Source organism: Pongo abelii, chromosome 16 (genome assembly GCF_028885655.2).
Source record: "Pongo abelii isolate AG06213 chromosome 16, NHGRI_mPonAbe1-v2.0_pri, whole genome shotgun sequence".
Lineage (NCBI taxonomy): Eukaryota > Metazoa > Chordata > Mammalia > Primates > Hominidae > Pongo > Pongo abelii.
This window is the reverse complement of record NC_072001.2, coordinates 104,459,994-104,470,920: the sequence shown is the minus strand read 5'-3', so window position 1 is coordinate 104,470,920 and position 10,927 is coordinate 104,459,994. Positions and strand designations below refer to the sequence as shown.

General features: G+C 47.7%; 1 protein-coding gene across 1 annotated transcript in view; it reads left to right on the top strand.

The window, feature by feature from the left end:
- Positions 1–844: 844 nt before the first annotated feature.
- Positions 845–10,927, top strand: part of CHSY1 (chondroitin sulfate synthase 1) — a 75,065-nt gene continuing 64,982 nt past the window's right edge. The window contains exon 1 of the mRNA XM_024232462.3: positions 845–1,179. Within this exon, the coding sequence (XP_024088230.1) occupies positions 860–1,179 (320 nt within the window). The 5' untranslated portion in view covers positions 845–859. The remainder of the gene's footprint in view (positions 1,180–10,927) is intronic.

Below are 10,927 nucleotides of genomic sequence, written 5' to 3'. Positions count from 1 at the left end.
AGCGTGGAGCCTCGGGGCCGAGAAGCCCCCACTGCAAGGCTGGCTCCTGAGACTCGCGCCCCGGCGCCGCGGTGCAGGAACCGGCCGCCCTTGCGCCGGGTGTAGGTGCGGATAACGGGCAGCTCCGGCCCCGCGGGCCCGCGCCGGAGCCCACGCCCCCTCCGCCCGCCAGCTCCAGTCGCAGACCGCGCGGGCGGGGCGCTGAGGGCTTTTTTTTTTTTTTTGGTCAAACTTTGGCCACGTGAACCGCCCCTCATTCACTTTTGCGCCAATCGCGCGGCGCGGACGGATCCCGAGAGGGGCCACGGCTCGCCGCCGGCGGGGCCGCTTCATAACGCGCTGTGCGTGACGTGAGAGGCTCCTGTTGCAATGGCGAGCTAAGCCGGAGGATGTGCAGCTGCGGCGGCGGCGCCGGCCACGAAGAGGACGGGGGCAGGCGCCGCGCGAACCGAGCCGAGCCAGCCGGAGGACGCGGGCAGGGCGGGACGGGAGCCCGGACTTGGCTGCCACTGCCGTCGCCGTCGTGCCGGCCCCGCGTCCCCGCGCGCGAGCGGGAGGAGCCGCCGCCACCTCGCGCCCGAGCCGCCGCTAGCGCGCGCCGGGCATGGTCCCCTCTTAAAGGCGCAGGCCGCGGCGGCGGGGGCGGGCGTGCGGAACAAAGCGCCGGCGCGGGGCCTGCGGGCGGCTCGGGGGCCGCGATGGGCGCGGCGGGCCCGCGGCGGCGGCGGCGCTGCCCGGGCCGGGCCTCGCGGCGCTAGGGCGGGCTGGCCTCCGCGGGCGGGGGCGGCGGGCTGAGGGCGCGCGGAGCGTGCGGCGGCGGCGGCGGCGGCGGCGGCCCGGCGGGCGGAGCGGCGCGGGCATGGCCGCGCGTGGCCGGCGCGCCTGGCTCAGCGTGCTGCTCGGGCTCGTCCTGGGCTTCGTGCTGGCCTCGCGGCTCGTCCTGCCCCGTGCTTCCGAGCTGAAGCGAGCGGGCCCACGGCGCCGCGCCAGCCCCGAGGGCTGCCGGTCCGGGCAGGCGGCGGCTTCCCAGGCCGGCGGGGCGCGCGGCGATGCGCGCGGGGCGCAGCTCTGGCCGCCCGGCTCGGACCCCGATGGCGGCCCGCGCGACAGGAACTTTCTCTTCGTGGGAGTCATGACCGCCCAGAAATACCTGCAGACCCGCGCCGTGGCCGCCTACAGGTGAGCCCCTGCTCCCCGGGCACCGCCTCCTGCGTCCGGCATGCCGGGTCCTCTCCTGGCTCTCGCCTCCGCCCGCTTTCCTAGGCCCTTCCTGGGCTTCCGGTGGGATCGGGTTGCCTCTCGGTAGACGCCGGGCCGAGGGAGAAAAGATCAGAGGCGGGATGGTGAGCGCAGCGCTCAAGAACATGGCCTTTGGGGTCAAATGGACTAGTGTGGCCTCACTGGGTGTGCCTCTCACCCTGATTAAGGCACTTTAGCCCTTTACAGATCGAAGCTTCTCGTTAAAAGGGCCCGACAGATCGGGTCTCCCTCGTAATGTTGGAAAACTCATAGCACAGTACCTGATAGTGGAGGCAGTTGGGGCTGATATTGGATTCCCTAAAATGTGCACCTTTGTCCTTGCAAAGCTAGAGCCCGTGTCCATTAATCTAGTACTAGAACCTTTCCACATCGTACTCTCACATTTCGCCTTTGGAGGCACTCCTATAAATGAAAGAGAATGCCCGCAGCACACTGGACCACACCAGTCTGTTGAGTAAAGAGAGAGAGAACCTTGGGGGAAAGCAGTTCTTGGCCCTTGGTAGATTCAGTGGAAAACTGCATTCTGGTGTTAATTAGTTCAGCTTGGTGGTGTATGCTTGTTATCCAGTAACTGGGCTCTAGTTGGCCAAATGAGTCATAAAAGCAGCTGGAATCGTGTTCAGGTTTAACAAAGGGATTAGCCAATGTAGTCTTTAGAAGGGAGATGATTTTGGAATGGCTGGCATGGTTAGAATCAGATTTGTATTGGAGTGAATTTGAAGTTGGAGAGGGTTGTAGACTCAATAAAGGGATTTGATGGAAACCCTATATGTGTGAAGTATAGAAACACTTACTGTATGGATAAAGTTTGGGTCTTATCCAGCCACAGAGCAAACCAATGTGGGGAATGGTTTTAGAGCGTCAATGGTCTGGGAATGAAATTTCAGAGCAGCCAGTGCTGAGCCAGGCTAAGCTGGTTGCTGTTTGTTCTTATAACCAATACCTTTACACTTCAGTTTTAAATGCAGTCTTGGTCAGATTTTTCAGGCACTAGATGTTGTGAGGGGAAAAGCATATATGGTCCCCCCTGCCTTTAAGGGAGAAAGTAAAGGTCTGAGAAGGAAGGTGAAAGTGGTCTTCAGTGACTGCCCGTTGAATGGCTTGATCCCCATTCCTGCACATTTCCATTAGGGTCCTGCTTAAGTCCAGAACCCACATTCCGCCAGGAAGGGTCCTGAGTGGCTTGAAGAGCTTAGAATGCAGGTATTGTAAATACAGACTAATGCAGGCCAGGCGCTGTGGCTCACGCCTGTAATCCTAGCACTTTGGGAGGCCGAGGCGGGCGGATCGCCTGAGGTCAAGGAGTTCGACACCAGCCTGACCAATATGGTGAAACCCCGTCTCTACTCAAGAGTAGAAAAATTAGCCGGCTGTGGTGGGTGCACCTGTAGTCCCAGCCACTCAGGAGGCTGAGGCAGAAGAATCGCTTGAACCCAGGAGGCGGAGGTTGCAGTGAGCCAAGATCATGCCACTGCACTCCAGCCTGGGCTACAGAGCGAGACTCCATCTCAAAAAAAAAAACAAATTCTATCTATCGATCGATAGTTAGAGATGCATAGACTAATGCAGCGATTTGGGAACCAGCCGATCAGGATTCTCTCCCAGATCTACCTTGCATTACCTGAGGTTTTATGGGATTTTTTTTTGACCAGAGAAACAGCCGCATCAGAAATCGAGGATGAGCCATATAGATTATTTACAGCATGGTTTTGAAAGTAAATCTGCATGACTCTAGTGTGATAGACGATGTGAAATCACAGTTTTGGGGACAGTTACCAAACTAGTTAGCACAAACAGTAAATTAGGTAACTCCCTTATCTCCCCCATGCCCCCTGAACAGATGCATTTTCATGGTTTCGGTATCAATATATTCAAATCAGTGGGGGGCCTAATGCACCAGCAATACTCAGAAAATGTAATGCAGGCCGGGCGCGGTGGCTAACGCCTGTAATCCCAACACTTTGGGAGGCTGAGGCGGGCGGATCACGAGGTCAGGAGATCGAGACCATCCTGGGTAATACGGTGAAACCCCGTCTCTACTGAAAATGCCAAAAAAAAAAAAAAATTAGCCGGGCTTGGTGGCAGGCGCCTGTAGTCCCAGCTACTCAGGAGGCTGAGGCAGGAGAATGGCGTAAACCCAGGAGGCAGAGGTTGCTGTGATCCGAGATTGCGCCACTGCACTCCATCCTGGGGGGCAGAGCGAGACTCCATCTCAAAAAAAAAAAAAAAAAGAAAAAATGTAATGCAAACTAGAACTACTGTTTCACACTTGGAGATGGTTTCCCAAACCCGAGCTTAACGCTCTTACTTTTGGCCTCCTTTCCACATCTCTTCCCTCATCTTTTTCTGGATGTAAGATTTAATCTCATTGTTTATTTATTTATTTTTTTCAGGTAGTTAGGGGAAAGCAGAAACACAGTTTGCCCCCAGGCCGGGTTCTCCCTTTCTTTTGACACTTCTGCTTTTCTGAGAAAGGAAAACGCCTGCCGGGAGATAGTGTCCAGCTAGTGTCACTCCAGCTTTCTCACATAAGTTTCTTTTATCTCTCAGATCTTAAGAAGTCAGTGTGTGTGGAGCCTGGAGGTGGACCTGCCCTGCCAGTTAGGGTCCTTTGCCTCTTGCCTGCCAACCCTGTGTTTAGACTGACTGCAGGAGTTGGCACAAGACGATTTTAGCCTTAAGGCTAAAAGTTAAGAAACTTTTGGGGAAGGCCTCAATTGGGACGGAGGTTATAGGGTATAACATATGATTACAGTTTTACTGTGCTTTGCAGCCCAGGCCAAAAGTCCGCACTGAGCTCTTAAATTGGAAATTCCATGCACAGTTCAGTATAAAAGTAAGCTTGACTCTTCTAGCACACGGTAGAACTCTGGTTTGGAAATCGATGTGCTGAGCTTTACATTTCTCCTGAAAGGTAAATTCATTCTTTATCTTAGAGAAAACTCTAGTTTTGTTTTTTAAAAAAACAAAAAAAAACTGTTGTTTGGTTTATAGATGAAGGAGATGCCAGCACTTTCAGTAAGATGATACTTTGGTGTAGAATACTGAAAATGTCAGAATTTAGGTCTAGGGACTAGTAGCTAGCAACCTCTTCATTCCAACAACTCTGAGATCCAGAAAGGGGCTAAAAAAGCTTTTGAAAATCCAAGGAGATATGCCTGTCCACACTAAAGGCACTGCGCTTTGATGATAGAACATCTCCATCATTACACATTTTTACTTTCTAGACCTGCCATCTGCTTGAGGGGTGGATGGGGGCCACCAAGATATAGCAGGGCAGTGACAGCTGATAGCAGACAAGAAACAGATTTTTCAAAGCAGGCGAGACAAAACTCAAAATGTAGCAGGTGAGTGACCAGCCAGGGCTGACCTTTGGAGGCCCTGAGTGACACAGTAGCTGTTAAGTTAATAGGAGTGATCCTGATTCATTACTTAGGATCCATTTCTTTGTAAAGCACGTGCATGCATGGCCCATCTGGGCCCGGACCCTGAGTCCTGGGGGACACTGCAATACACGGCTTGCTGTCATGTTCTTTAGTCAGAGGGACGACACTAAAAAGAGGGTTTCTGCTAGTGATGGATGCTGTAGAGAAAACAGAACAGGGTTGGGGCAGGACAAGTGTGTCCTCTCTGTGTTAGGTGATTAGGGAAGAGTTTGGAGAGAGTGTCATTTGGACTGAGATCTGATCGTGAAGAGCCAGTTGTGTGAATGTCATTGATGAGCATCAGGGCCAAGGAAGCACTGGGAAGTCCCAAGGCAGGGACCGGCTTGGAAAGGAACACCAAGAAGGCCAATAAAAGAAAGGGAAGGGGCTCGCTAGTGTCCAGTCTTGTAAAGTTTCATTCTGAGTGAATTAGAAAGCCACTGGAGGGTTTATGCAGGAAAAGGAGGTGGGTAGCTGGGGTTCTGTAAATTAACACATAAAATAATTTATTTTGACTCATCTGCAAGTGTGTGTTCTAGGTAATTTCGCTTTAAAATGGTACTGTGATTCCTCTGAAGTCATTTATTATGCGAATTAAGGACCGCTTGTCAGAACCTCTGGGTTTCTTGTGTCTTGCATTACTAGCTGCGATTCATATTTTTCCCATATTTAAACATTTCCTTCTTAGTTATGTTCTGTGATACATGGAAGGGAAATGTTTATGTAGTTTAGTCTATGTCTTTCCCTTTCTGATTTTAGTTTCCTCTACCCCAGGTTCACAGTTACTGCCCTGGAGAGATTTTCAAAGGTAACATTTCCTTCCTAATTCTAGAAAGGGTAGAAATCATCTCAACTTTATTTTTTCCCCAAATAGTATGTGGTCGCAGCACCACGTACCATTGACTAAGTTCTCATTTCCCTACCAGTTTGAAATGCCATCTTCGTCATGCTCAGAATTCTTGGGTATGTTTCTGGACTTCATGTTTTGTTCCATTGATCTTTCTGTCTGTTCTTGTGCCAGTACCACCCATTGAAATCATTGGAGGTTGAATAATATTTTAATATCCGGTGGACAAGTTCCCCTTTGTTCTTCATCTGCTTCAAACATTTCTTGGCTACACTTACCTTTTCTTGCTGAGAGAGTTTTTATGCTATTTAGATTTTTTAATCAACGTTTGGATAAAAAGAAAAAGCCACACATATTTTGCTTATTCGTCCATTTTTATGCCCAGAACCTTGAGCTAATCCAACACCTTTTGTTTGTTTTGGTTCTTACCCTCTCTGGGCTGAAGATGGGGAATAGTTTTGTTCTTTTTTTATGTCATCAAAAGAAAGAGGTGGATGATTTCTCTTCTATGCACCAAGATTGAACAAGGGCACCATTAAAGACTAGCATCAGTCTGTAGGGGACTGTGGGAAGAAAGTTTGAGAAGCATTACCTTGAGATATAGGAATCTTATTTCAAGATACTGTTATCAGTTAATGATCTCTTCCTAATGCTTTAAATGAAGACGGACTGTTCCTTTACCAACCTTAATGAGATCCTCCTACCTTATAAATCTGAATTCATTTCCTTATTTCTTGAGCTAAGTAAACCATGTTTATCTTCAAACAGTTCAGAGCAGTCCTCACTTTCTTAGATAGAATTCAGCTTGGCAAACATTTATACAGAAGGCTTTTCCATATAAAATCTAAGTAATCAACCTGTAAGTGAACTTTTGGAGCACAAAGTCATTTCAGATTATGAATTTGCTGTAGGAGACTAGGGAACAATGTGGCTCTGAAAATGAGTGTAGTTTTTTATGTCATGGTTCAAGATCTTGATGCCCTCAAACAGAATATTCCAGGGATAGCTATGGCTGTCAATAGGGGATTGTGCATGACTGTTTTCAATGCATCGGCAGCTTCACTTTCCCCTGTCCATTAACTAAGCTGCTCTTTATTAACAGTAGATTCCAAATACAGGGCCCTAGTCTCTGCAGAGTTCATAGTCTCAGAAGGAAACGAGCGACGGTATTGGTTGATGAGGGCTGTCAAGGTGCCTGAACTAATCACTGTGGGGGAACAGAAGAAAGAGGCTTACACCCAGTGGGTGAATGGATCAAGAAATGTCTCACCCACACTCCCACCCTTTTTTTTTTACCCACTAGCTGAGTCTTGGAAGATGAAGAGGTGTTCTTGAGGCAGAGACAACTACAGGTTTCCTACAACATGAAATGGCAGGAGTTAGTGAAGGAGCGATGGGAAAGGCCAGCTCCTTGGGGCTGGGTGTAGGCTGTGGGTGGTAGAGTGGTGGGCAGGGACCTGGAGGGAAGGTCTGCGTTCCAGGCTTTGTGTGGTTGCTGTCCAGAGCTATTGGTGACATTTCAGCAGGACAGTAGCCTGATGGGATGTGTGTTTTGGAAGATCAGCCCAGCGGTGTTGCTGCTGCAGAGGGTGGCTAGAGTTGGTCAGGTACCGGTACCTAGCTAGAGTTGGACAGGACCGGTACCTGTTGAGGGGTGCTTGGGTAGCATTTATCAAGAAGTCTAAAATGCAGCTCTCTTGAGGTCTAGCAATTCCTCTAGAATTTTTTCCAAAGGAATTTTAAAGGTGTGCTTAAATGTGTACATATGAAGTGGAAATTTCAGGTATCTTAGGTGTCCTGCTTTAGGAGATAAGGACCAAAATTGACTTAACTGATTCATCCATACTGTGGTCTGCATCTCTAACAAAGTAAAAATGGTGTGGCTGAAATACTTTTATTGACATGAAGAGAGGTTCAGAATATACTTAAGTGAAAGTAAACTGTGAAACAGTATGGCCAGTACAAAGCCCTTTGTGTTTAAAGTAAAACAAAAGTGTATGTTTGTGTAGCGTAGAAAAGGAAACATAAAAGGATGTACTCACTGTGATGCCACATGATCTTTTATATTCTTCTTAGTACTTTTCTATATATTCTAGTTTTTCTACAGTAAGCAGTTATTTTGTAATAAAGCTACAGTAAAACCACAAAAAGATGTCAGCTCTAAGAGAAACTGCATTCCATTTTGAGCACATTAGGCTGCTGGCGTGGAGGTCCGCTAGGCACAGAACTGCAGCCCATTCTTGTTTCAGTCAGTTACCATTGATTCTGTCCTGAAGTGACATTTACTTGGTTAGTGTAATGACTGTTTTCCTCAGTTACTGTAACTTCACGCTTCCAGGTGATACTGGGGAGGATCTGGTGGCAGCCTTTTCAATGCAAGGGCCCCAGCTTTTGTATCTTAATGTAAATACTCAGTGCTTCCACCTGTTGTTGATGCCTTTTTGGCTTCTGGTTCCGGATGGCATTGGGTGAACGAGAAAACCTAGCTACAGTTTACAAGTATAAAAGCTGTCCATCTTCTCACCTGAATTCAGTGTCATCTCTGAAGCATTTATAGCTGCAGCATTTATTCTATAGACAAATACATTTTCTGGATGATTAAAAATAAGGTACAGTCTGCTCTGATACGGTGTCAAGTTGGTGCTTGTAAACCAAAAGCCTGAGGATTATTGACAGTGTAGGTTTGAGGCCACTGAAGTTGTGGTTTTCTAGGTGGACCATAGGCACAGAGGCTGTTATACTTTGCTCGGCGTGTTTCTGATGGTAGTGTCTGCAGATAATTGGGCAAAATTTAGAGTAGCACACGGATCCAGAGTCAGAATGTGGCCTCAGAAGCTAACGTTGGAATCAAGGTTTCTGGCCTTCAGTTAAATGCAGCCCAAGCACTGCAAAGTTGTCCTTGACAGGCAGGTTTTGTCCAGGTTTTCAAGTCGCCAAGCCATGCACGCTGAGAGTGGGTCTGAAAGTGGTTGAAGTGTGTAAGGCTGGTCTCCTTATCCACGGTGACTGTTTGTCCAGCCTTAGCAGTGTCCGTGAGACTGGAAAAGTGATGTGGGTGATCACCTGGGAGGCGCATGTGTGGGATGGAAAGCCAGTGTGGAGGCTGTAGGGCCGGGGTGGCTGGTGACTGTGGTTAGGTGGGCTTCATACAGGGCAGTGCCTCAGTCCAGGAAGACGGTGATTTGCAAAGTGGTCGGCCGGAATAAGTTCAGGGTGGTTTAATTGTTTGCATTAAATGATACTAATTTTTGGTTCATGTGGATCGTTAAGAATTAGTCGCATATTTATACTTTAAGGGTACAGCAGTGATATGCAAATTATATAAAGTAGCTCTCCAACACTTTCAAGCTTTGGAAATGTCTCATGAGATCAGAATTTGTCTTCTGTCATTTACACTCCAAATTTTAATTCTTATGTTTCAAAAGTGGCCTATTTGTGGTCTCTGTTCCCGTTGTTTGCTGTGAACCTGGGCTCAAAGGGCAGGCTCCTCATAGCTCTTAATACCTTGGAATGCCGTCTGGGCTTGTGCCCAGGCCATTGTTGAAGTGAGAAGCTGTAATCCACCCTGCCAACAGCTTAATTAAGAAAAAAAAGGGCTCTTTACTGCTTCCTTTCCCTTCAAGTCTATTTTTTAGGATGGACAGTAAGGAGTATAATTTGGTTTTTCTTTTAAAATAATTTCCCCACCATTCACAGCCTCTGTTATATTTTCCCACCTCCTTTCAAAAAGGATTTGAGATTGGACAGGTCATAAGGACGTGCACGATGAGACGGTTAAGGGTTTTGAAAGAGGAAACCACATGCCCAGGAGTGGGAAGCTGCAGCTGAATGCATTTGCTGCAGAGCTTCTGGGACCAAGGCAGACGACGGAGATGAGGGATTGAACAGTGTTTGCAGCATCCTGCCAGAGGGATTCCTTCCAGCCCAGGCGAGGCCCGTGGCATCACTTGGTGGCCTTGAAAGACCTCTGCCTTTTCTGAAGGCCGTGGCTCTGACTGGCAGCATAGAGTAGTGGCCTCCGTGTACTTTTTTGGAGGATGAACTTGGACTGCCGCTCCATCATCCTGTGCTTCCTGTAAGGACACCTCCATCACTGACCTCGGGGGAAGTTTCCCTCAGGCCTTAGTATCTGAAAGAGTTTTTACACTTAACCCTGAACAGTAGAACACAGTCTTCTGACTTCTCATGGCTGCCTGCTGAAAAGTTTATAGCTGAATTTGGGCCCACCACTAGCAAATCCGTAGGTCACGTGATGGCGGATAGGTCTCGGCACATGAGCACTTTGCAGTTGAAGTGGTGACTCCTGAGAGTGCTCTCACTGAGTCAGGGTTTGCCCTGGGCAGGGCAGCCCCCACTAGGATTTGCCTTTTGTTCCTTGCATAAGGGTTTCCTACTCTTACTTTTCTTTGGTCTCATTTTCTTGCTGATTTTTCTCATCCTGTATGCATTTTGGTTAAGTTGTCTTAAATCCCTTCTGTAACAGGGGAGAATGTAAATACAGCTGGCCCTGCTATCTGCTACATCTGTGGATTCCACCATCCATGGATTGAAAATATTTGGGGGGAAAAACAATGAAAAATAACAATAATAAAAACAATACAAGTAAATACAATATAGTATGACAACTATTTACATAGCATTTACGTTGTACTAGGTATTATAAGTAATCTAGAGATGATTTAAAGTAGACAGGAGGATATGTGAAGGTTTAAGCAAGTACGGCACCATTTTATATCAGGGACTAAAGCATCTGTGGATTTTGGGGTCCTGGGCTCATTCCCTCTTGGATGATAAGGAACAGCTGTATATACACTTAATTCCTATTATCCATCAGTTCTACAGAGAAAAACCCATATCCTCCCTTCTTTAACTTCCAAGATGATTTTGTCATGAGTCCTTTAAAACTTACTGCCGTGTATCCATCAGACAGCACATGTAATAGTGATTTTGGGGAACTCACAGAAAATCTCCCCACCTTTTTGATGGTAAATAGTAGAATAACTATTAAAGCTTAAAAATCACAATCGAAACGACTCAATTTTACTCCATTTTTCTTTCAGTTTTTCTTGTTGGGTAAAAAAAAAATGTTTTATTACAAAAGTAAAAATTCTCTGTTGTTACATGTTTTGATTTCTTTGGTTGCTTGTTAGCCTCAAAGCTTTTGCCCAGTTAAAACTTTTTTTCTAACGCTAAATATACCTGTTGCGGAAAACTTAGAAAATTTAGAAAGCACAAAGAAGACTGTTGGCCAGGCGCGATGGCTCCCACCTGTAATCCCAGCACTTTGGGAGGCTGAGGTGGGCGGATCACAAGGTCAGGAGTTCGAGACCAGCCTGACCAACATGGTGAAACCCCGTCTTGACTATAAGTACAAAAATTAGCTGGGCATGGTGGG